This window comes from Coregonus lavaretus (assembly GCF_964263955.1).
Source record: "Coregonus lavaretus genome assembly, chromosome: 38".
NCBI classification, from domain to species: Eukaryota; Metazoa; Chordata; class Actinopteri; order Salmoniformes; family Salmonidae; genus Coregonus; species Coregonus lavaretus.
Genome location: NC_140025.1, coordinates 7,617,000 through 7,644,330, shown reverse-complemented (window position 1 = coordinate 7,644,330; position 27,331 = coordinate 7,617,000). Strand labels below are relative to the sequence as shown.

Sequence of the window (27,331 nt, the reverse complement as noted above, 5' to 3'; positions counted from 1 at the left end):
GATAGAACCTTATAGTCCCAAGCTCTCAGTGTGTATTTATGGTATTTTGTGTATTGCGTTGTCATCAACTCCTAGTCGAATGTTAGTCCATTATAGCCTATTGTGTTAAATAGCCTACAGAAACAAAATAACAAAATGTGGGCCTATCCCATATTTGATAAATATGTTGAATATGTTTTAGGAACAGTAATTGCATGGCTTCAATATGGAAATATATTGTTAACATAGCATTTGCACTGCTATAGGCCTATTGTAAAATGCATTAGCCATGGACATGCCAAACGTTGTCAATAAGCAATATTAAATTCACTAATTGATAAGACCTAAAAAAGAGAGTGAATAATTCTAATCAAAGTCTCATAAAACGAAACAACAACTTGTTTTAAATAGGCTATGTCTAAATACAATTACAGGCACCACAATTGCTCCCCGTGGGCATATACTGTAATATTCGGCGACAACGTAGACTATGGAGGGTTTTATGCACATCCAAACTTTTCACAGAAGCTGGAAAAAGATCCAATATAAAGAGAAAGGGGGAATGCCCTCTCACCGTTACTGCTCCCAAGTATACTGTATATAGCTATAGCCTACCATCGCCGTTGAAATGGCCATAGTGACTTTGCCAAGTGAAAGGTAACAAAACAGGCAAATATAGCCTTAAAGCGGATTCAGCACCACGGACAGCTATCGAAATTCCCGCGATTTGACAGTTCCAACAGAGGAAAGTGGAAGATGCATTTTTTTTGACAAAATGAATAACTTGATGTTCAATTATTAAGATTTGTTTTATAACTTGATGTTCCTAAACAGGCTTCCTATAGTCATTGACACCTTTCATGCAATGGGCATGGCACATAATGAGTCGAAACGTTTCACAGAAGCTGGACAAAAATAATGTCCAAGATAAATAAAAAAGGGGAATTTCTTTTGAGTGTTCATGATATTTTAATAAATCATTGGTGATGTACTAAGGCTACTGTGTGCGCATCCGCTGGCAAAATCAATGTCATAACCAATTGCGTTACCGCTAAAACCAGCTTTTGATCGGTCTTAAATATCCCTAGTTGCACTCACTGAAATTGGCATATTGGCGCACGTTCTTAAGGACACACCTCAAATAATTCCACCCCTCCCACCTCAGCACAAACCAGCTGACCTTAGACAGGTAAACGGACAAACCTGCCGTTACCGCCAGTTTTTACATGACGAAATTATGTAAACTAACGTGCGTTTGACACTTGCGCCTCCTTACCGCCAGCCGAAAATAGAGCCCCGTGTGTGTTTGCGTGTGCGCGACAGAGAGAGACAGAGAAGGGATTCCAGCAGCTGAGTCTCACCCAGGGTGCAGATTAGGGCAGACAGAAGGAGGTTTAGCCTGCTTCTGAGGGCTGAGGGGGATGCCTTTCTGAGACAGAGGGAGGTTTAACCAGGGCTAATCATGCTGGGAGGGCTGAGGGTTTAGAGATGCAGCTGGAGCTCGAACCACCTCCATCCCCCTCCTGCTGGGAAAGAGGAAGCTGTGCTGTGGATGTCAGGGTACTGTGGCATAAGGAGCAAGGGTGTGGAGGAAAAATGAATCTAATTTACACCTCATTTAACTTTCTCTATTGCTCCACACCCTAGTTTTGTGTGCCACATAGAAAATGATTTGTGTGAATTTGATGTAACTACAATAAATGTGTATTGCTATTGTTTTTTTTTTCATTTTTGATCATTTTGGTACCATCAGTTGCATTAGCCTACAAGTTTTGCCAATTTTATATAGACTGGTTAACTGGTCATTTTTTTATAGCACATGATGACATCTCTTTTCGTCTTTATCCTTCATACACCTGTTAAACTCTTTATTTTCTATATCCTGTGCCATCGGTCTCCATCCCCAGCTGAGAGTACCTGCGCTGCCAACCAGTTCCAGTGTAAGACCTCCATGCACTGTATCTCAGCCCTGTGGGTGTGTGACGAGGACCCGGACTGTGCCGATGGATCGGACGAGGCCAACTGTGGTGAGTTATACTATTCTATTTTTATTCTATTCTATTGTACTACAGTGCCTTCAGAAAGTATTCACACACCCCTTGACTTTTTCCAGATTTTGTTGTATTATAGCCAGAATTTTAAATGGATTACATTTAGATGTTGTGTCACTGGCCTACACACAATACCCCATAATGTCAAAGTGGAATTATGTTTTTTGAAATGTTTATAAATTAATAAAAAATGAAAAGTTGAAATGTCTTCAGTCAATAAGTATTCAACCCCTTTGTCATGGCAAGCCTAAATAAGTTTAGGAGTAAAGATTTGCTTAACATAACACATAATAACTTGCAATGGACTCTGTGTGCAATAAGTGTTTAACATTATTTTTGAATGACTACCTCATCTCTGTACCCCACACATACAATTATCTGTAAGCTTCCGCAGTCGAGTAGTGAATTTCAAACACAGATTCAACCACAAAGACCAGGGAGGTTTTCCAATGCCTCGCAAAGAAGGGCACCTATGGGCAAAATGTTAAAAAAGCGGACATTGAATATCCCTTTGAGCATGGTGAAGTTATTAATTACACTTTGGATGGTGTATCAATTCACACAGTCACTACATAGATATAGGCGTGCTTCCTAACTCAGTTGCCGGAGAGGAAGGAAACGGCTCAGGGATTTCACCGTGAAGCCAGTGGTGACTTTAAAACAGTTACAGAGTTTAATGGCTGTGATAGGAGAAAACTGAGGATGGATTAACAACATTAATCTAAACGACGGAGTGAAAAGATGGAATATATTCCAAAACATGCATTCTGTTTGCAATAAGGCAGTTAAGTAAAACCTCATAAAATAGAATAGAACTTTAAAATAGAATAGAACTTTATGTGCTGAATACAAAGCATTATGTTTGGGGCAAATCCAACACAACACATCACTGAGTACCACTATTTATATTTTCAATCATGGTGGTGACTGCATCATGTTATGGATATGCTCATCTGCAAGGACTACAGAGTTTGTTAGGATAAAAATAAACAGAATAGAGCTAAGAGACAAGAGGAATACCTATGTAAGAATGCTGTTCATTGACTATAACTCATCAACACCATAGTACCCTCCAAGCTCATCAATAAGCTCGAGGCCCTGGGTCTGAACCCCACCCTGTGCAACTGGGTCCTGGACTTCCTGACAAGCCACCCCCACGTGGTGAAGGTAGGAAACAACACCTCCACTTCGCTGATCCTCAACACTGGGGCCCCACAAGGGTGCGTGCTCAGCCCCCTCCTGTGCTCCATGTTCACCCATGACTGCGTGGCCAAGCACGCCTCCAACTCAATCATCAAGTTTGCAGACGACACAACAGTAGTAGGCTTGATTACCAACAATGACGAGACAGCCTACAGGGAGGAGGTGAGGGCTCTGGGGTGTGGTGCCAGGACAATAACCTCTCACTCAATGTTAACAAAACAAAGGAGATGATCGTGGACCTCAGGAAACAGCAGAAGGAACACCCCCCTATCCACATCAACGGGACCACAGTGGAGAAGGTGGAAAGCTTCAAGTTCCTCGGCATACACATCACTGACAAACTGAAATGGTCCACCTACACAGACAGTGTGGTGAAAAAGAACCTCAGGAGGCTGAAGAAATTTGGCTTGGCACCTAAAACCCTCACAAACCTTTACAGATGCACAATTGAGAGCATCCTGTTGGGCTGTATCACCGCCTGGTACGGCAACTGCACCGTCCGCAACTCAGGGCTCTCCAGAGGGTGGTGCGGTCTGCCCAACGCATCACCGGGGGCAAACTACCAGCCCTCCAGGACACCTACAGCACCCAATGTCACAGGAAGGCCAAAAAGATAGTCAAGGACAACAACCACCCAAGCCACTGCCTGTTCACCCCGCTATCATCCAGAAGGCGAGGTCAGTACAGGTGCATCAAAGCTGGGACAGAGAGACTGAAAAACAGCTTCTATCTCAAGGCCATCAGAATGTTAAATAGCCTTCACTAGCACATTAGAGGCTGCTGCCAATATACATAGATTAGAAATCACTGGCCACTTAATTCCATTGCTTTACTTAGATGTGTGTGTATTGGGTATATGTTGTGAAATTGTTAGATATTACTTGTTAGATATTACTGCACTGTCGGAGCTAGAAACACAAGCATTTCGCTACATCCGCAATAACATCTGCTAAACACGTGTATGTGACCAATTATACAGGAAAAGTCCTAGAGGAAAACCTGGTTCAGTCGACACTGGGAGACAAATTCACCTTTCAGCAGGACAATAACGGAAAACACAAGGCCAAATATACCCAGGAGTTGCTTACCAAGACAACATCGAATGTTCCTTAGTGGCCTAGTTACAGTTTTGACTTACAATGGCTTGAAAAAGTATGGCAAGACATCAAAAATGGCTGTCTAGCAATGATCAACAACCAACTTGAGAGAGCTTGAAGATTTTTTTTATGTGCAAATATTGTACAATCCATGTGTGCAATGCTCTTAGAGACTTACCCAGAAAGACTCACAGCTGTAATCACTGCCAAAGGCGAATCTAACAAAATGTAACACAACAAAATGTGGAATAAGTCAAGGGGTATGAATACTTTCTGAAGGCAATGTATGTTATATTATATTCTGGTCTACGCTCTTAGAAAAAAGGGTTCCAAAAGGGTTCTTTGGTTGTCCCCATAGGAGAACCCTTTTTGGTTCCAGGTAGAACCCTGTTGGGTTCCATGTAGAATCCCCAAAAGGGTTCTACCTGGAACCAAAAGGGTTTCTTCAAAGGGTTCTCCTATGGGGACAGCTGAAGAACCCTATTAGGTTCTAGATAGCAACTTTTTTTCTAAGAGTGTAGTCCAGTCCAGTCTAGTCTATTGTAGCAATTTTGCTTTCAATGGAGTGGCCTACTCTAAAGGGACCTTTGTATCTCGACTTTGTGTCTCGTTGTACTACAGTGTATATACAAGCTTTGAGCAGCTAAACGCAAATGTGTCGACTTAAATTGAATGTGATAGATAACATTAGGAATACCTGGGATAGGATAAAGTAATCCTTCTACCCCCCCTTACCCCACCCCCCCAAAAAAATTATAATAATAATAACTATTGTAAAGTGGTTGTCCCACTGGCTATCATAAGGTGAATGCACCAATTTGTAAGTCGCTCTGGATAAGAGCGTCTGCTAAATGACGAAAATGTAAATGAAAATGTTATGCAGACATCAACTGACAGTTTTGAATGGTGACCACCTCATTAATGCTGACTAGTGTTTGATATGCTCATAAAGCACTTGTTAATATGGCCAGCTCCAGAGATTAGCTGGAGGAGGTTAAGGCCTTCTACTGGCTCTTCCTCTCATCAAATGGACTGCTAGGGCTTGACCTTGGCATTTCCACTGCTGCCTGTGCATTTAATGGTGACATTTAGGGGGATCGAAGGGATGACAGTAAGGTCTCTCTATGATTTGAGTCATTCTCAGTCTGGTTTTCAGTCAGTGCTCCATTTTTTTTATTTTCTCTGTGGGTCATATTTAAAGGTTTCTTCTCTTCCAATGACAGCCTGACAGATATTAAGCATGAGAGGAGACATGCACACTTACAGAACATATTGTATACACCCACTGGCTTTGACTTAACTTCATCGACGACAAGCAACAACATAAGAGTTCTGGAATTCCCAGCAAATTAGTTTTCTTTCTTAATTCTAGAATGTGAATATAAATCTTTCAGGCATGGGGATGAATGTATTTAGTACTCAACTGCCGCAGTGTTCTCAGGTCAAATTTGAATTCTGTTAATGTCATACTAAGTCTGGGGAATTAGCTCTCGTACATGGTGCTGTTTGATTGTCAATTAATAATGCATTATGTATTTATCTATTCTCCCGATAGGATTAAAAGTCCAACAGGGAGATGAGAGGAATTCACATTGCTGATTTTACAGTGTTGGGACACTATGTAGAGACAAGATTACTAAGTTGTTATTTTAGAAAGACGACAGGAAAGTTACTGTTCTTCTAGTCTTTCATCTTGACAGTAGCTGGCGTTTATATACAGTATGGAAAGTAATGTCTTACTCTTGATTATTTATCGTCTTGTTATCTTCCATAGAGAAAAGGGAGTGACGATCACGATCACACACACCTGGCAACATGACAATATGCAAAACGTCAACATGGATACCGTTCCAGACACTTAGCTTGTTTTACGTCTTTATGGACTGTCTTGTTGTTTCTGTGCCTAGATGAGAAGACATGCGGTCCTCATGAGTTCCGGTGCCAGAACAACAACTGTGTCCCAGAACACTGGAGGTGTGATGGACAGAGTGACTGTGGAGACAACTCAGATGAACAGAACTGCAGTAAGTCCCTCATCTTCTGTCTCTTATTTACACTGGAAGGAATGAACTTGGAATGAACTTTTGTATAATACTATATAACTTGCATACTCCCTGACACTATAACTAGAGCACTGTGTTTTGCGCAATCATGTGACGTAGCAAAATGTTATCCTGTATTTGAAGCCTTCTCCAGAAATGACAATTACACCAAAAATGAAAGCGATTGTCTGAGTATGATGCCGGATCATCTGACATAAAAAGAAAAGGGGAACGTTCAATGAAAACGCTTTAAAGGTAAAAAATCCAGGTCATGTGACATGATTGCGCAAAACACAGCGACCTAATATAACTACCAACAAATACTTCTGCTTGGTATGATGAGGAATGTCCTGGGGAAACATGCCTCACTGTCATGCATCTAAAATCACTGTCATTCCTTATTCTCTTATACCTCTCAGAGCCGGCCACCTGCCCCTCCAGGGACTTTGTGTGTGCCAACGGGGAGTGCATCTCTGCTCGTTTCCATTGTGATGGTGACAGTGACTGTGCTGATAACTCTGATGAAAAAGGCTGTGAGACACGCTCGTGCCCTGCGGACCAGTTCCAGTGTCTCAATCACCTCTGCATCTCCAACAAGTGGCTCTGTGACGGCCAGGAGGACTGTAAGATGGGGGAAGACGAGAGGAACTGTCAAGGACCTGGTATGAGCACACAGACACACACACACACACACCTGATTACTTACTGTATAGCTGTTGGATAGCTGTTGGATATCTGCTGGAGAGCTGTTTCTGGCTGCGGCTGTAGGTGGGACTTGCTTTCACTGTCTTACTCAAAGCCTACAACCATGTTAATACTGCCCTCCGTTGGAAAGCATGCTTGTGTTGGTCACTCACCTTGTGATTGGGGGACTGTGTGTTTGTTTGTGTTTGTTTGTGTTCAGGAACGGTCGCCTTTTTATGACGTCACCAGTAAGCATAGATACAGTATGTTCATTTTTATAGCCTACTGTCTTGCATTGACAGCTAGAAAATAACCTTTAATACCTTCAGAAACAAACAGACGTATTCCCACACGTGGACCTATTCTCAGTTGACAGCAATTACAGATTTTACTCCACTGTAGTATATCCTGACATTCACATTTATTCTAAGATTCGGAATCCCTTTGTGCTTCATTGTATGAATTGAATGTATGCCAAACTTTAAGTCTTGTGGAGAAATAAATGCAAGGCCAGAGTAGCTTCAAGGCACTTCAAATCTCGAGCAGATGGTTCGATATCAGCAAGCTGGCCTTCTTTCCTGTCTGCTAACTAGAGGTGTGAAATTAAAATGAGCTGTATGTCTCTCTCACCGAGATATCTCTGTCTCTCTCACCGAGATATCTCTGTCTCTCTCACCGAGATATCTCTGTCTCTCTCACCGAGATATCTCTGTCTCTCTCACCGAGATATCTCTGTCTCTCTCTCTGTCTCTGTCTCTGTCTCTGTCTCTCTCTCTCTGTCTCTCTCTCTCTCTCTCTCTCTCTCTCTCTCTCTCTCTCTCTCTCTCTCTCTCTCTCTCTCTCTCTCTCTCTCTCTCTCTCTCTCTCTCTCTCTCTCAATTGAATTGAACATTTGCTTTATTGGCATGACGTAACAATGTACATATTGCCAAAGCTTACTTTGGATATTTACAATATTAACATAATTAAAATAATCATGATCAATATTGTCAACGGGACAACAGTAACAACAATAACCAAGGGTCAAAATAACCATTGAACAATAACAATATAGAGGACCCTCTCTCTCTCTTTTTCTCCCTCTTTCGCTCTCTCGCTCTCTTTCTCTCTCGTAATAAATTGTTTTTAATATTTTAGCTGAGTACTTTCTTTATATATTTATATGGAGAGTACCTGTGGACAGCTGTGGCTGCACTTGCACTGTAAATTCCTCCAATTGGAAGGGCCACACCGTGACATGCATGAAAAAGCTTTTCCCTCTCTCTCCCAGTGAGTCCAGATGGGAGTGAGAGTGAATTTCTCTGATGGGACCAAAGTGCTCCAAAACACACTAGGAATAGCACTCAGGATGGGCTCTCTGAAGCAACTCTGTCTCTGTATCTGCAGCCTTTGTGTTGCACTTGTACTGTATAGCAGGTGGTGTCTTGACCAGTTGAGATGTATTTTCAGCACTGGTTTAATGGGGATTGTCTCTGTCATCAGCTTCTTTTGTCTAGAGTGGTCCTGTGTGGCTCAGTTGGTAAGAGCGTGGAGCTAGCAACATCAAGGTTGTGGGTTCAATAACTACACATAAAACAAATGTATGCACTCACTGTACTATAAGTCATTTTGAACAAAAGTGCTATATTTTCTGTTTCAGCGGTCCTTCCGTCCTGTGCTCTGAGTGAGTATGAGTGTGTCGGGGGAGGCTGTGTGTCGGCCACCCTGAGGTGTGACGGCCAGAGAGACTGCTCAGATGGTTCTGATGAGGTGAGTGCTCTCTGATAAAGCCCTGATTGCCATCCCTGATTGTAGTCGCTGAGCCTCATCGTCTATGCGATAATGCAGGATACCTTTCATGTCTGTTTGCCTTTAATGTATGACATTTGTTCATAAGGTCATCGACATCAGAAAATTGGAACATGTGTCATTATTAACCTGCCCCATATTTTCATGGAAAATCCCCCTGAAATGTTGTTGTATGATTGCCAGCACTACTCATCTGTGTGTAAAATAGTCCCCTGTAGCTCAGTTGGTAGAGCATGGCGCTTGCAATGCCAGGGTTGTGGGTTCGTTTCCCACGGGGGGCCAGTATGAAAATGTATGCACTCACTAACTGTAAGTCGCTCTGGATAAGAGCGTCTGCTAAATGACTAAAATGTAAATGTAAAGACTGCTTTTGGCAATCAACGTCCTCATCTCTCAAATACCTGAATACAAGCAGTTTGGTCATGTTTGCCTGTTTCCTCCAAACAGGATCCCGTAGGACCTAAGTGTAATTAAAACCATGCTCTTAGTTCAGAGTCAGTAGTTCACCTCCAAGCAGTGGCAGCCTACCTCTCTTTTAATAAGGTCTTTCTCCACAGCCCCCTGGAGAGAACAACGTGCATCCTAGCCTCATGCATTATATATTAAAGTAATTTCACCAAGGCCAAGTATTTAGTGTCAGGGGACATGTTGCTTAATTCAACCTATAACTCACAGTTTATAAGACATCATTCATGTTTTGAAAAAATAAAAGACATTTGATCTGAAAATGGACAACATTATTTTTCTTACTTTCTTTCTTTTTCTTCTTCTTCTTCTTCTTCTTCTTCTTCTTCTTCTTCTTCTTCTTCTTCTTCTTCTTCTTCTTCTTCTTCTTCTTCTTCTTCTTCTTCTTCTTCTTCTTCTTCTTCTTCTTCTTCTTCTTCTTCTTCTTCTTCTTCTTCTTCTTCTTCTTCTTCTTCTTCTTCTTCTTCTTCTTCTTCTTCTTCTGCCTTATTGAGACCTAGCAGTGGAATGGTTTGGTGGCGGACAGGGGTGTTTGTTGTTTTTCTGACAGCCCTTATGAGACTTGCGTGTGTGTGTTGTGCCGACAGGTAGACTGTGTGAGGGAGTGCAGGGAGGATGAGTTCCTGTGCCTGAACAGAGCTCACTGCATCCCCAGCCGCTGGCACTGTGATGCCCTGCCTGACTGTGTGGATCACAGCGATGAGCATAACTGTGTCCAGGGTGAGCCTAGAACACACACTCGTTCATACACACATACACCACACACACAATGTTCTTTACAGCATGTGTGATGTATTATTCACTCAGTCAGTGTTATGTTAAAAGTGTGTGTCCATTGCCGTCTCCTTTCAGTCAGAGTGCTCTCTGTAATGGTGAGGAGAGGTTGATGGGTGCACTGGTGGAAAAAGTACCCAATTGTCATGCTTGAGTAAAAGTAAAAATACCTTAATAGGAAATGACTCAAGTGAAAGTCACCCAGTAAAATACTGCTTGAGTAAAAATTATTTGGTTTTAAATATACTTAAGTGTCAAAACTAAATATAATTGCTAACATATACTTAAGTATCAAAAGTAAAAATATAAATCATTTAAAATTCTTTATTTTAAGCAAACCAGACGGCTTTTTAAAAATGTGTTTACGGCTAACCAGGGGCACACTCCAACACTCCAACATAATTTACAAACAACGCATTTGTGTTTAGTGAGTCCGCCAGATCAGAGACAGTAGGTATGACCAGGGATGTTCTCTTGATAAGTGCATGAGTTTTCCATTTTCGTGTCCTGCTAAGCATTCTAAATGAGTACTTTTGGGTGTCAGGGAAAATGTATGGAGTAAAAAGTACATTATTTTCTTTAAGAATGCAGTAAAGTAAAAGTTACTAAATATAAATAGTAAAGTAAAGTACAGATACCCCAAAAAAACTACTTAAGGAGTACTTTAAATAATTTTAACTTAAGTACTTTACACCACTGGATGGGTGAGGCAAGTGGAAAGTGGGTTGCAGTATTAATCAGTATAGAGAGAAACAGCTGTACCCTCATCTTCTCAGAAAAGCAGTCAAGCTCAAACTATTGCAGAGGTGTGGACTCGATTCACATGACTCGGACTCGAGTCTGACTCTAATCAAAAATGTCATGACTTGAGACTCGACTTCGACTTGGAGCCTCAAGACTCGGGACTCGACTTTGACTAGAGACTGATGACTTGAAGTGATCTGGACAGGTTTGTAAGTCATTTTGAGGCACAGTCTCAGTGGATTACTTTCCACGCAGCCAGAGACAGTAGCCGCAGCATCGCACTTGCAAAGAAAACGTGCAACAGATTGGCTAGTGAAACACACACTCTGCCCACTGATTGGACCAGCAAACGGTCAATCAACACAGGTTGGGTGAGCTATTGAACAGATTGCTGATTTGCTGTACAGCAATAGGATCGGGTGCAGGTCAAATGTCAAATTGTAGGGAGAGAGGACTGCCATAGATAAATATGAAGCTCAAAATATTGTTTGACGATCAAGAATATTTTACTGTTTACTTTGCAAGCTCACCAGCAATGGGGCATCAAGCAACAATTACTAGCATATGCCTACTGGTCTTTTGGTATGTCAAAATTGCTTGAAATTGATCATGTACTTATACATTTTGCATTTGGAATTTGTTGTTAAAATTAATTGTTATATAATCAAAATGTGTTGTAGACAAAATAATGAAAAGGGCTGTCTGAAAGCCTCAATAAATAGACAAAGATTTGTAGTTAAACAAGTCGTTGTATTTTTTGTGTTATTGACTTGACCAGTTCTACTTGAGACTTGAGACTTGAGACTTGAGACTTGAGACTTGAGACTTGAGACTTGGACCTTGAGACTTGAGACTTGAGACTTGCTTGTGACTCAGATAATAGTGACTTGGTCCCACCTCTGACCTATTGAGTATTACTCTCCTGGCGACCTGGGAAAAATCTTATTTTGGCGAAAAAACATATTTAGGTGACAAATAATATTTAGGTGACAAATAATATTTTGGTAACAAATCGTATTTTTCTCAAAAAACTTATTTTGGGTGAAAAACCTTATTTATTGTGAAAAATCGTATTTTTTGTGAAAAATCATATTTTGGTGAAAGATCAAATTTTGGTAAAAAAACATATTTTGTTTCCTACTTTATTGTTTCTCTTGCAGCAGCCCACTCTTGCCGTGCGGATGAGTTTGTCTGTACCAACACACTGTGTAAGCTTTACATCTGGGTGTGTGATGGAGAGGATGACTGTGGAGATAACTCTGATGAAGACTCTGACATGTGTGCTAAACTACCGTGTCCACCGAGCAGACCCTACCGCTGTAGGAACGACAGGGTGTGTCTGCGCTCGGAGCAGGTGTGCAACAGAGTCGACGACTGTGGGGACAACTCCGATGAAGACGATTGTGGTGAGTCCAATCATGTCTGTTAACCTTTGAACTCAATCATTCAGATGATCACAAATAACCCAGAATCACAGAGCTCCTCTGTTTTGTCTACATGTTTTATTTCACCTTTATTTTAGGGAATCCCATTGAGACCAACATCTCTTTTACAAGGGAGTCCTGTACATACACAATTTACAAATACAACATCATACAAATATACAAGATTACAAATCATACTCAAGAGAAACAATCCCATTCCTCAGCAAAGAGGTCCCCAATCAACCATTTGAACTGCTCGAGAGGCACCATTACGTCTAGTTATATAGCTGGCTAACAGCTATTGTGTGCGTGCACACATACATACACTACATACACATCATTGTTGGTGTAAAAAGTGAAAGCTGGAGATAGCAGTAGCCAAGCTATGGTGTATAAACATGCCTGTTCTATCTTTGGCCCCATGGCTGTTACATTCTCCTTATCCCCCTGGCTTGTCCTGTAACCTGGATCAGAAGACATGATGCGGATCCCTAGGCCCTGTGGGAAGGCGGAGTTCGCCTGCAGTAACCATCGCTGCATCCCGCAGGAGCTGCAGTGTGACCTGTTCGATGACTGTGGAGACGGGGGCTCGGATGAACAGGAATGTAAAGGTGGTAGGTGGCTTCTAAAGTCTCTCGCTCTCGCTCTCTCTCTTCGATGTTGATCTTTGTCTCGCTATCTCTCTCTTTCAAAATATCCCTCCCTCGATATCGATCTCAATCTCTCTATCTGTCTCGCGCTCGCTCTCGCTCGCTCTCGTTCTCTCTCGCTCTCGTTCTCGCTCTCTCGCTCTCTCTCTTCACCCTCTCTCTCTCGCTCTCTCTCTTCACCTCTGTCTCTGTCTCTGTCTCTGTATCTATCTCTGTATCTATCAATCTGTCTCTCTCTCTCTCTCTCGCTCTCTCGCTCTCTCGCTCTCTCTCTCTCTCTCTCTCTTTCTCTGCACATTTCAGTTTAGATTCAGTTTGTCTCAGTACTCCCAAGAAATATTGTATAAGGAAGGAAGGAAGGAAGGAAGGATAAGTCCCACATAATCTAATGCTCTCTCCTGGATGGAACATGCTGAAATAAAAACAGAACTGAAATAAAACATAAAATAATGTATACTAGTCGCCGATTCTGGGAACTGTCAGCTTTAACAACATTTGTGCACTCAGGGCATGTTTATTCCCAGCATGTAAAGTACTCTATTTACAAAAGCTGAATGAGAGAGAAAAGTGGTGTACTGACTGTGCTAATGGATGTCTTTATTATTCAAATCACCATGTTACATTTTCAGTTTATTAATCAATGCACATTCTTAGAAAAGATAGTATGAAAAGGTTATTCGGCTGTCCCTATAGGAGAACCCTTTGAAGAACCCTTTTGGGTTCCATGTAGAAACCAAAAAGGGTTCTACCTGGAACCAATAAGGGTTCTCCTATGGGGACAGCCGAAGAACCCTTTTGGAACCCTTTTTTCTAAGAGTGCACAAACAGCATCTGACTTACACCATATAAGATGTGTTATTGTGATGTCCATGTTTTATACAGTGGTTTCCAAGGAAGGAGTATGTGGAGAGAGAGTGGGTCTATGTGGAGATGACGCAGTCTGCAATAATACAGGAACAGATTCACTCTGTCAGTGCAAGGCTGGCTTTCAGAGGAGCCAGACAACAAGGCAATGTGAAGGTACAGTACAGTGATGATGTCACCTTTTCTTTGTCTCAGGGTTTTCTTTTGCATTCACTTGCTGCTAAGAGTTTGAAATGTTAAGTTGCCATTCAAATAGAAGACCACACTTTACAGGACATGCACCATCGCGTCAAGTCCTTATCACTGCAGAAAAGCTCTGGTAGCTCCTGACAACTGGACAATGGCAATGTGTAGCGTATCTACTATGCCTTGTCTTTCTTTTTGATAAATGTGTTGGGCTAGTTTTAGATATGAACTGTCAAAGATAGAATTTGTACTACTCCTAAGAGGTTATCTCATAGGACAGAGCACAGACAGAATTGTGATGAAACCTATTTTAATCATGAATGGCTTTATGGGAATTATAACCTGCTTTCTTTATCTATTTCTCAGAGATCAATGAATGTCTTCAGTTTGGCATGTGCTCGCACTACTGCACCAATACTAAAGGATCCTTCAAGTGCACATGTGACCGTAACTTTAAAGAAATCGATGGTGAATGTATAACCAAAGGTAAGAGCTTACCATTACTATTTTGATTGCATATACAGTACATAATCAAATGACAATTTGAGATTCACACATCACATCAAAATGATACTTAATTATGCTTGATCAATTATGCATCACAATTATTCTGATTGCTACGATCTGTTTTGATTATATATGCTAATTGTGTAGAAGCTACTTTGAATATGCTTATTGTAATCTGGAATGTACACTCTTTATATTTATGTTATTTCCTTTGTGTTTTTTCTTCTATCTTAATGAACTCAATGGGCAGGACCAGAAGATCAAGTGCTCTACGTTGCTAATGACACTGAAATCCGAAGTTTTGTCTATCCGTTTAAGCAGAGCCACGGACAGAAACTGCATGCTCGCATCGAGGACAATACTAAAATCATTGGGATGGACGCTCTCTTTCACCGACACAAGTTTGTCTGGGCCACACAGTTTAACCCTGGTGGAATGTTTTACAAAGACATCGTAGACAGAAGTCTCACTAAGTCAAATAGCGGAATCATAGTAAGTAAAGGTTTTGAGTGGGCTAGAGGTAGAGGGTTATGACTTATTATAAACTGGGTGGTTCAAGCCCTGAATGCTGATTGTCTGAAAGCCGTGGTATATTAGACCGTATACACTCTAAATATGCTCCCAACAATTCAAATAGCGGAATCATAGTAGGTAAAGGTTTTGAGTGGGCTAGAGGTGGAGGGTTATTACTTAATGTAATCAATGTTATTACTGTATCTGAATGTTGTGTATTTTATCTGTTAAATCACGCTCTAAATGTGCTCCCAACAATTGGCTGTACCCATTAAATTGTTGGGAGCATAATTTAGTGTGCGACTTACTTTATTTTTTATACAGTTTACCCTCAATCAGCACCTCTATAAACATTTTTGGGTTGCATTAACATATTAATCTGTTACATAGTATGAGTGTTGGGATTAGTTACTTGAAAAGGTAATATATTACAATATTACTTTGTGTGGAAAGTAATGCATTATATTACTCGTTATAGTACTTTGTTACTTTCATGAAAAAAATCTCAAAATCTCGCAGTTGGTTTGACAGTCGGAGGGAGCAAGGCCAGCCGTTTACGTTCTACCAAAGATAGGCTACTAATTTCTCCTTTCATCTATGGCGCTGCTTAACTTTTCTTTGTTTTTCTTGCATGTCCTAGACAATTACATACTAATATGTACATACCAATATGTACAGTGGGAAAACAAACAAAAAATATGTAGAAACCCCAAAACAAAAACATACAAATGAAAAAGGACAAAACAAAACAGATTAAAGACAAATATGTTTCAGTATTTCCAAATTCAATGAGTCTATTCAAATGTTATTCTCAAAGGCTACCAACCCAGAGCCACATAGGAAAACAGATTGTTTAAAAAGACAGAGAAGGACAATGCTATCTCCCATCCGCAAGACCAAACATTGTTGTTAAATTAGCTATTGCAAGTGAGAGATAGCATGTGACCAATTGACCAGAATTTCGGCCTTGGCTCCACACAGTCTGGCAGTGGATCTTTCCAGCTGTGCAATGTCCAAGTACATAAGCAACCAAAATCTGCAAAGGGCAATACCCAGTTCAAACCAATTCCTTAGAATAGTTTTTTTGCCTGCTGTTATTGCAGCCATAACAATCCGCTCAGTTGGTAGAGCATGGCGCTTGCAACGCCAGGGTTGTGGGTTCGTTTCTCACGGAGGGCCAGTATGAAAATGTATGCACTCACTAACTGTAAGTCGCTCTGGATAAGAGCATCTGCTAAATGACTAAAATGTAAAATGTAAATAGATACACTATATATACAAAGGTATGTGGACACCCTTTGAGATTTGTGGATTTGGCAATTTCAGCCGCACCCATTGCTGACAGGTGTATAAAAGCGAGCGCACAGCCATGCAATCTCCATACACAAACATTGGCAATAGAATAGCCTTACTGAAGAGCTCAGTGACTTTCAACGTGGCACCATCATAGGATGCCAACTTTCCAACAAGTCAGTTCGTCAAATTTCTGACCTGCTAGAGCTGCCACGGTCAACTGTAAGTGCTGTTATTGTGAAGTGGAAACATCTAGGAGTAACAATGGCTCAGCCGCAAAGTGTTAGGCCACACAAGCTCACAGAACGGGACCGCCGAGTGCTGAAGCGCGTAGCGCGTAAAAATCGTCTGTCCTCGGTTGCAACACTCACTACCGAGTTCCAAAATGCCTCTGGCTGAATGGAAGCAAGTCCCCGCAGCAATGTTCTAGTGGAAAGCCTTCCCAGAGGCTGTTATAGCAGCAAAGGGGGGACCAATTCCATATTAATGCCCATGATTTTGGAATAAGATGTTCAATGAGCAGGTGTCCACATACTTTTGGTAATGTAGTGCATATCTATGTCCTTAAAGAGTGAACTCGGGGGAGGAAGAGGAAGCATTGAAAACAGGAAATTAATACGGGGGAGGACATTCATTTTAATAACCGAAACTCTCCCATAAAGAGTAACATGAAGTGGAGACCATCTACTTTATTTTTTCCAATGTTGCACTGAAATTCTCATTAACCATGAGTTCCAAATTGGATCGAAATAATCTCTTATTTTCTAAAGTGATAGGTAAAGAGGGTAATGTGATTTGTTTGGCTGTGGCGTTTTAGAGGCATTAAGATATTTTATAGCCAGAGAAGGAGCCCAATTCTTTAGAGGTCAAGTACGTGTGATAGAGAATTAGAGACGTCGGACAAATAGAGTAAGATGTCATCAGCATACAGAGAGATATGGTGGACTGTTTCTTTGATCTTAATAGGTGAAATGTAAATGTTTTGCATAATGGGCTAGCGGTGCTAATTAAAGTGCAAATAGGCCGGGACTCAGAGGACAACCCTGTCATGTGGATCTTTGTAGGACAATCTCGGGGGCGGCGGAATGGCCAGTCTGGACATGGGCAGTGGGGCCTGTACAGTGGGGAGAACAAGTATTTGATACACTGCCGATTTTGCAGGTTTTCCTACTTACAAAGCATGTAGAGGTCTGTAATTTTTATCATAGGTACACTTCAATTGTGAGAGACGGAATCTAAAACAAAAATCCAGAAAATCACATTGTATGATTTCTTAGTAATGAATTTCCATTTTATTGCATGACATAAATATTTGATCACCTACCAACCAGTAAGAATTCCGGCTCTCACAGACCTGTTAGTTTTTCTTTAAGAAGCCCTCCTGTTCTCCACTCATTACCTGTATTAACTGCACCTGTTTGAACTCGTTACCTGTATAAAAGACATCTGTCCACACACTCAATCAAACAGACTCCAACCTCTCCACAATGGCCAAGACCAGAGAGCTGTGTAAGGACATCAGAGATAAAATTGTAGACCTGCACAAGGCTGGGATGGGCTACAGGACAATAGGCAAGCAGCTTGGTGAGAAGGCAACAACTGTTGGCGCAATTATTAGAAAATGGAAGTTCAAGATGATGGTCAATCACCCTCAGTCTGGGGCTCCATGCAAGATCTCACCTCGTGGGGCATCAATGATCATGAGGAAGGTGAGGGATCAGCCCAGAACTACACGGCAGGACCTGGTCAATGACCTGAAGAGAGCTGGGACCACAGTCTCAAAGAAAACCATTAGTAACACACTACGCCGTCATGGATTATGTCCAGGCCCGTCTGAAGTTTGCCAATGACCATCTGGATGATCCAGAGGAGGAATGGGAGAAGGTCATGTGGTCTGATGAGACAAAAATAGAGCTTTTTGGTCTAAACTCCACTTGCCGTGTTTGGAGGAAGAAGAAGGATGAGTACAACCCCAAGAACACCATCCCAACCGTGAAGCATGGAGGTGGAAACATCATTCTTTGGGGATGCTTTTCTGCAAAGGGGACAGGACGACTGCACCGTATTGAGGGGAGGATGGATGGGGCCATGTATCACGAGATCTTGGCCAACAACCTCCTTCCCTCAGTAAGAGCATTGAAGATGGGTCGTGGCTGGGTCTTCCAGCATGACAACGATCCGAAACACACAGCCAGGGCAACTAAGGAGTGGCTCCGTAAGAAGCATCTCAAGGTCCTGGAGTGGCCTAGCCAGTCTCCAGACCTGAAACCAATAGAAAATCTTTGGAGGGAGCTGAAAGTCCGTATTGCCCAGCGACAGCCCCGAAACCTGAAGGATCTGGAGAAGGTCTGTATGGAGGAGTGGGCCAAAATCCCTGCTGCAGTGTGTGCAAACCTGGTCAAGACCTACAGGAAACGTATGATCTCTGTAATTGCAAACACAGGTTTCTGTACCAAATATTAAGTTCTGCTTTTCTGATGTATCAAATACTTATGTCATGCAATAAAATGCAAATTAATTACTTTAAAATCATACAATGTGATTTTCTGGATTTTTGTTTTAGATTCCGTCTCTAACAGTTTAAGTGTACCTATGATAAAAATTACAGACCTCTACATGCTTTGTAAGTAGGAAAACCTGCAGTGTATCAAATACTTGTTCTCCCCACTGTATATAGGGTGCGGACCATACTATACTGAACAAAAATATAAATGCAACATGCAACAATTTCAACAATTTTAGTGAGTTACAGTTCATATAAGAAATTAATCAAGTGAAATAAACTCATTAGGCCCTAATCTATGGATTTCACATGACTGAGCAGGGGCGCAGCCATGGGTGGGGCTGGGAGGGCATATGCCCACCCACTGGGGAGCCAGGCCTACCCACTGGGGAGCCAGACCCAGCCAATCAGAATGAGTTTTCCCCACAAAAGGGCTTTATTACAGACAGAAATACTCCTCAGCAACCCCCCCCCGCCAAATTCTGTAAAATGCGGCTTATGGTAGAGAAATTAACATTCAATTCTATGGCAACAGCTCTGGTGGACACTCCTGAAGTCAGCATGCCAATTGCACGCTCCCTCAAAACTTGAGACATCTGTGGTGTTGTGTGACAAAACTGCACATTTTAGAGTGGCCTTTCATTGTCCCCAGCACAAGGTGCACCTGTGTAATGATCATGCTGTTTTAATCAGCTTCTTGATATGTCACACGTGTCAGGTGAATGGAGTATCTTGGCAAAGGAGAAATGCTCACTAACAGGGATTTAAACAGATTTGTGCACAAAATTTGAGAGAAATAACATTTTTCCGCATCTGGAAAATTTCTGGGATCTTTTATTTCAGCTCATGAAACATGGCACCAACACTTTACATGTTGCGTTTGTATTTTTGTTCAGTATACTGTTCAGTATACAAGTTCAAAAACAGTCCATTCAACACGATCAAACCACCTTCTCTATATCTAATGAGAGGACAGTGCAAGCCTGTGGTTGAGAGGCAGTGGAGTCTATAATATGGAATAGGCAGTATATGTCGTCTGAAGCCAACCAACCCTTTATGAATCCTGATTGGTCAGAATTAACCAATGATGATATGCAAGTCTGTAGTCTTTTTGACAAGACCTTCGCAAAGAGTTTAAAATCACATTTCAAAATTGATAAGGGCCTGTAGCTTGAACATTCAAGTGGGTCCACACCTTTCAATAGCAGGGAAATAATAGCTTTTTTGTGGTCCCTATGGAATGTCCCAATCTCCAGCGAGTGTTTGATTGAGTCTAGTAATACAGATCCGACTAAATCCCACACAGCCAACAATAATTCAGGAGGGATACCATCCAACCCTGGAGACTTGGATTTTGACATTGAATCAAAGGCAGTCTTCAGTTCTGCCAAGGAGATGGGAGCATCTAATAGACTGACTTGATTAAGAGAAAGGGAAGGAAGTTCCAAGACATTTTTAAAGGACAACATCTTCCTATAGTCTTTAGGGAGCTCAGAAGGAAACAGATTGGAATACAAAGTAGTGAAAGTATGATTAATTTGGGAGGGAAGGCTACAAAGGTCAGCGTTATTGTTCCTAATGACATCAATAGATGACAAATGTTCAATTTGCTTTAGTTTCATTGCCAAGTGCCTACTCGGTCTATCCGCATTCTCATAGTCATTCTGTCTCGCTTTCAAATGAATAAATTCAGCCCTAGAACTAGTCACCATCTTATTCTCAGTTTTAAGAATGGTGAGTTCTCTCTGCCCATCTTCAGTGTAGTTAGACTTTTGCATCAACTCTAGATGGGCTATTTCTCTCTCTAATTAAGAAAGCTGATGGTTGTGTTTTTTATTCTGATTTGATATTCCTATAATGCAACACTTTGTTACTTCCCATAATGTATGTTGGCCTACCCCTGGTTGTGCATTAACCTGTAAGAAATCAAAATGTAGTTTAAGAATTCCCTATCCTGCAAAAGAAAAACAATGAAACGCCATCTCTTAAAACCTGTGAATCCTGGAGAAATCTCAAAAGAAATCAATAAGGGAGAATGGTCAGATAACAGCATAGGTAAAATGTTTGCATGGGATATACATTTCAGAAAAACAGGGGAGGTGAAGACATAATCAATTTGTGAGAAAGACTGATGATGGGGAGAAAATAAGATATCATCTCTAGTACTAGAATTCCTTAGGCGCCAGCCATCCACGATGCTCAAGTCATCTAAAAAGGTCTTAATATAATTTGAAGGTGCCCGGAGTGCCAAGATATTAGCACTGGTGGTATTAATAGTAGGATCTAGAGTCAAGTTAAAATCTCCCCCAAGGATGGTCACTGAGTCTGGGAAGTCTAACAATTTAAGCTTCAGGTCTTCAAAAAAGGATTTATGAAAAGCATTTGGTACATAAATGGAGGACAAAGATAATGTAGTGCAGAGGTATAACAATACTGACCATCAGTGTCTCCCCCAGAGACCCCCACCTTCATATTAAGATTCATTTTAATTACAGTCATAGCACCCTTGGTTTTGTTCGGGGCACAAGAGTAGGCTATTATCTTATAAAATATATTCTGACATCTATTGATATCAGTGGCTTTCAAATGGCTCTGCTGTAGGAAGGCGAAATTATATTTGTACATTGTAAGTACTCTAAACAAGTTAAGAGGTTAAGACTATCCATGAGTTAGCTTGAGATGTAAATATATCCAAAAGCCTGAGATTTGAAAACACTTCGCACAGAGTTGAGATAGAAATACTGTTCAGACAAACCCCAAATTGATCGTGCAGTCTACAATTGTGAATGCATACAAATTCTATAGTATTTAAAATGTAATTAAAATAACCAACAGAAAAAAAAACTTCATAGAAAAGGCCAGTATGCCAGGGGACAAAAGGGTTTACCCCCGAGAGAGCGACGGCTAGTAGACCTGAGTTGGCAGTCCCTTGGATGCTGACACAATATGGGGACGCCATGCAAACCTTTCCTGTGCTGCGCTATCATATGGGCTGCTTAATTAGCCATATATATCCTATCTTTTCATTCAAAATCTTTCTCTCGAGCCACCAGTTCTGGTTATAGACCGCACATAGGCTACACGGACCCATAGAGATGTATAGAGGGCACACTTGCCACTAGACAGTAAAGCCCTCTATGGGCTTTGCTATCACAGAAGCGATCAATGGCAAAGATCAGAGGTGTGCCCTCTATACATTTTTATGGAGGCAGCTGTCCTGACATTTCTCCAAACAGCCTTTCTCCGCTTGCTCGAAAACTAAATGAGGAAACAAGTCAAGATCGGATCATGCAAACAGATTCTGAAAGTAACACACGTGTTAGTTGACAAGTAACTAATAATATTACCCAATTTTAAAAAGTAACACGTTACTTTACTCCATTACTCGTAAAAGTAATCGGATTATGTATTACCCCCAACACTGCATATTAACACCTTTTGGAAATCACTAAAGTAAGGAAAATATCTGAAGTTCTTAGTTATTTCTCCTGAAAATGCAACCTTGAAAATATTAAATTAGTTTTGATGGTAGCAATTCCAAGTTCCATACTCTCATACGACAGACATGAGTGTAGCAAAGCGAGACTATTTCCTCAGTGACTGGTTTCCATCTGGATCTCTAAACTATTTAACTGCTCTCCCTATGAGACCAGAATAGAACAGAACAGGACCTAACAGCCACTCAATATCTCGGACATTAATTGGTTTGATTTGAGCCCTGGGAAAGGGAGGGAAGGGGACAGAACACAGGAGCCCCCAAAGACCACACTGTGTGACTTCAAAGAGCACTGTGGCACTGATTTGTCACTTGAACTGAAATTATAGACAAAAGTATATGGACACCCCTTCAAATTAGTGGATTCGGCTATTTCAGCCACACCAGTTGCTGACAGGTGTATAAAATCGAGCAGACAGCCATGCAATCTCTATAGACAAGCATTGGCAGTAGAATGGCCTTACTGAAGAGCTCAGTGACTTTCAATGTGGCACCAACCAGTCAGTTCATCAAATTTCTGCCCTCCTAGAGCTTGCTCAGTCAACTTTAAGTGCTGTTATTGTGAAGTGGAAGCGTCTAGGGGCAACAACTGCTCAGCCGCAAAGTGGTAGGCCACACGAGCTCACAGAACGGGACCACCGAGTGCTGAAGTGCGAAGCCCGTAAAAAATAATATGTCCTCGGTTGCAACACTCACTAACTGCCTCTGAAAGCAACATCAGCACAATAACTGTTTGTTGGGAGCTTCATGGAATGGGTTTCCATGGCCGAGCAGCCACACACAAGCCTAAGATCACCATGCGCAATACCAAGCATCGGCTGGAGTGGTGTAAAGCTCGCCGCCTTTGGACTCTGGAGCAGTGGAAACGCATTCTCTGGAGTGATGAATCACGCTTCACCATCTGGCAGTCCGACAGACAAATCTGGGTTTGGCGGACGCCAGGAGAATGCTACCTGCCCAAATGCACAGTGCCAACTGTAAAGTTTGATGGAGGAGGAATAATGATCTGGGGCTGTTTTTCATGGTTTGGGCTAGGACCCTTAGTTCCAGTGAAGGGAAATCGTAACGCTACAGCATACAATTACATTCTAGACGATTCTGTGCTTCCAACTTTGTGACAACAGAATGGGGAAGGCCCTTTCCTGTTTCAGCATGACAATGCCCCCGTGCACAAAGCGAGGTCCATACATAAATGGTTTGTTGAGATCGGTGTGGAAGAACTTAACTGGCCTGCACAGAGCCCTGACCTCAACCCCATCAAACACTTTTGGGATGAATTGGAACGCTGACTGCGAGCCAGGCCTAATTATCCAACATCAGTGCCCAACCTCACTAATGGTCTTGTGGCTGAATGAGGCTGTTATAGCAGCAAAGGGGGGACCAACTCCATATTAATGCCCATGATTTTGGAATGAGATGTTTGACGAGCAGGTGTCCACATACTTTTGGTCTAGTAGTGTATTTTGACAGAGAGAGAGAGAGAGAGAGAAAGGGAGAGAGAGAATGTGTGTGTCTACGTGCTCTAGGTTTTTAAGTCAATTTCCAGGTAAGCAGTATGAAAGTCACGTCAGTAAATGTGTAAACACATTCTTCTTCTGCAGTGTCCTGACTTCAGAAGGCCCAGGGATATATCTGCAGATTGGGTGACTGGCAACATCTACTGGACAGACCACTCTAGGATGCACTGGTTTAGCTACTACAACGCCCACTGGAGGAGGCTCAGATATTCCATCAACGTGGGCCAGCTGGGAGGGCCAAACTGCTCTCTTCTCATCACAGACATCGCTGGGGAGCCTTACTCTATCACTGTTAACCCAGCTCGAGGGTAAGATTAATCCTTACATTAATTACATTTTAGTTGCTAGATAAAACAACCACATATCACATTGACACATTTTAGACTATATTTTCTCTTTGGACAGATACACAACAGATTATGCCTGGTCCTCTGCTCTGTCCTTTATACCTGTAAAAATGACCTATACTTCCTTTACTTACTTCCTGTACTTCCTATAGGATGATGTACTGGACAGTGGTAGGAGACCACTCCCACATCGAGGAGGCTGCCATGGATGGGTCTATGAGGAGAATCTTACTGGAGAAGAACCTCAGGAGACCCAGTGGTAGGTGTTCTGGAACTTCTGGTCATGTGACATAGAACAATACCTTCAGTAAGCACCCATAAGCAGGAAGTATGGAGCTGTGTACTTGTATATTTGCTAATCAATATCTGGTTTATTTTAGTGTAGAGTGATACATTTTGATAGAATGCAGCACCTGTCAGAAGGAAAGTTTGCTGCACTTTACAACAGCTCACATAGAGCGAATAATATATTTTACATCTTCACAGGACTTGCCATTGATTATTTCAACCAGCGTTTGTACTGGGCTGATACAGAGTTGTCTGTGATTGGGAGCGTTCGATTCGATGGATCGGACTCTGTGGTGGTGGTGAGCAGTACACATGGTGAGCAAAGCACAGACTAACACAGAAGACATGCATGTCCTTAACCCTTTACACTCATTGAAATTGGCCTATATGGATAGGGCAAAATTGAAATGTTTCCTACAGAAGTAATATGGAAAGCATATGCATAACCATGGTAGCAATTAAAAGGGAACAGTTTGGAGATTATGGGAAAATGATTAGACTAAAGGTGAGTACACAACAGTTTACCTGACACAAGACTGAATCCAAACATTACACTGTTGATTTGATGTGCATTTGACATTTTTGCCGCATTTGTTGATAATGAAATCTGAAAATACTCTGAATACGTTCAGTAACAAGAATATTATTGTAAAGTTTGGGGTAGGTGCAACATAAGACAAAAATTGGTGTCTCCAAGTGGCCACACACCTCTCCAAAGTGTGCACAGTTCCTAAGTAATTTCAATGAAGTCAAATAACGTATTCAACTATAAGGTACTTTTTCTTTAGCTCTGCTAGCTGTGCCGTTGAGGAATTAGAGCAAGCACACTTGTAGTTGTTTTGTTTGGAACACAGCCCTGCATGCCCGCCTTTACACAATTACTGTTGTTGTTTACGCAATCCAATAAATACATCGCAATCTGAGTCAGGTGGGCATGGTTGGTTGAAAGCTTGTTCTATTGCCAACATAACTAGCTAAATTATAAAATACGATCTTACAGTGTTAGGCTTTCACAAGGCAATTCAGAGAAGCAGATCGTAATTTTGGTGCGCATAGAATGGAGTCATGAGTGCATTCAGATGCGTGTGCCGCGGCAAATTCGCTTCACAATACAACAAACATAGGCTCATTCTGTTCAGGACAACACGGGTATAACGCCATGTCATCTTGTAACTACATCAAACATAGTGATCATAAACGTTGACACTGTATATTAAATGAGTTTTATGATATGGAAATGTGAAGCGCGCATTTGGACTCACAGGTGTTTGGCTTGCTTGTATGACATCAAAGCAGTATTTTTTTATCATCCTCAACATCCCATCTTTCAAAATACATTGAGTCATCTTAATTTACAGCATTTCCCTCGCTCAGACAGCCAAAAATGTGCTAAAGTTGCCCAATTAGCAGGAGGGATGGGGCAACTTCCTGTCGCATGCGGTGCTCAGATTCAGAGCGGTTGTCAGTCAAAACCCATACAGAGCTCTGATGTCATGTCACTGTACAGCCACTGTGTTCCAATTTAGGCGATTATCAGTGTCCATATCTGCCATTTTCAACCCGTATACAGGTACGAGTGTAAAGGGTTACGTTGCAGGTTGCATCTTCTTTAATTGTCCATTCCCTCAACTTTTTGTCATTGTTATCAAATGCGCTCGGCTCATCCCTTCAAGGGTGGAGGGTAGAGCAATAGAAAATGTTGCAAAATATTATTTGATATTATTTGGAATTCAGATTAATTATTGAGGGGCCCATTTTCTCCCTTACTAGTCTAGTGTTATAGTTGTTACCACTTGTTCTCTCCCAAGGTCTTTCCCAGCCTGTAAGGATTGATATCTTTGAGGACTATATCTATGGGATCGGGATGAGGAATGATGTCTTCCGGGTCCATAAGTACGGAAAACAGCCAATGGAACGGCTCCATCTGGGAGTAGAGAGACCCTCCATTATCTTGGTCCTCCATCGCTTCAAACAGCAAGATGGTAGGCTAACAATCACCTTAACAATCACTTTCTCTTTCCCCATTCTCTTTCTTTCCGTCTCTCTCTTTCTCTTTCTCTCTCTCACTCTGTCGGTCTGTCTGTCTGTCTGTCCGTCCGTCCGTCCGTCCGTCTCTCTCTCTCTCTCTCTCTCTCTCTCTCTCTCTCTCTCTCTCTCTCTCTCTCTCTCTCTCTCTCTCTCTCTCTCTGGCTCCCTCTCCCTTTCCTCTCCTATTCCCTCTCTCCAATGACTGCTGGCAGTTGTTTGTTTACTGTCGGTCTGGTTCTGTGGGTGTTCTGTGAGAGTTGAATGACAATGTGGTCATCTGTTTGGTGGGAACTGTACTGGACGCCTCTATATGCCACTTTTAAGGGCCAGTTGAAGCCCTCCCTGATGCATCATTAGCCTTAGCTCCAGCCCAGAGGTTCACACTGTTATTCTCTCTCAGTTAAACACAATAAAAAGGATCTCATGTTTGATTTAATGCTGCTGTACACAACATAATAGTGTCTCATGTTATGTTTGATTGCTCTTCTACCATACAATACTTAAGGTCTTTGAAAAGTTTGAGCCTTTCATTATGACAGAACATGATTTTCTCTTAGTGTGTCATCTTGATATTCATTATTTTGTCTGTGTTACATAATGTCAAATGCACAGAATACACTAACTGCAACCAACCAGGTCCACTCAACAACAGTGCTACAGTGCACAGTCTTCTACGTACTACACTCTACAAACTCACAGACCCTGCTTTCTAACCTTTGTCCCATTGGTTGTGTCAGTGTCCAATCCGTGCCTGAGGATGGGCTGTGACTTCCTGTGTCTGCTCAACCCTGCCGGAGCCAGCTGTTTCTGTCCTGAGGGGACCACGCTAATAAACAGGACCTGCAGGGACACCAACACATCAGGTACAGTAGGACACCAATGTGTTGG

General features: G+C 41.8%; 1 protein-coding gene across 1 annotated transcript in view; it reads left to right on the top strand.

Annotated features, from left to right (window-relative positions):
* The window catches only part of LOC311112185 (low-density lipoprotein receptor-related protein 1B-like), a 177,102-nt gene that overhangs the window by 136,602 nt on the left and 13,169 nt on the right, over positions 1-27,331 (top strand). The window contains exons 66-80 of the mRNA XM_084155198.1: positions 1,887-2,006; positions 6,238-6,354; positions 6,792-7,034; positions 8,696-8,805; positions 9,897-10,029; positions 11,988-12,233; positions 12,725-12,865; positions 13,784-13,921; positions 14,318-14,437; positions 14,709-14,950; positions 23,865-24,088; positions 24,280-24,386; positions 24,614-24,730; positions 26,224-26,397; positions 27,181-27,306. Of these exons, the coding sequence (XP_084011324.1) occupies positions 1,887-2,006; positions 6,238-6,354; positions 6,792-7,034; positions 8,696-8,805; positions 9,897-10,029; positions 11,988-12,233; positions 12,725-12,865; positions 13,784-13,921; positions 14,318-14,437; positions 14,709-14,950; positions 23,865-24,088; positions 24,280-24,386; positions 24,614-24,730; positions 26,224-26,397; positions 27,181-27,306 (2,358 nt within the window). The remainder of the gene's footprint in view (positions 1-1,886; positions 2,007-6,237; positions 6,355-6,791; positions 7,035-8,695; positions 8,806-9,896; positions 10,030-11,987; positions 12,234-12,724; positions 12,866-13,783; positions 13,922-14,317; positions 14,438-14,708; positions 14,951-23,864; positions 24,089-24,279; positions 24,387-24,613; positions 24,731-26,223; positions 26,398-27,180; positions 27,307-27,331) is intronic.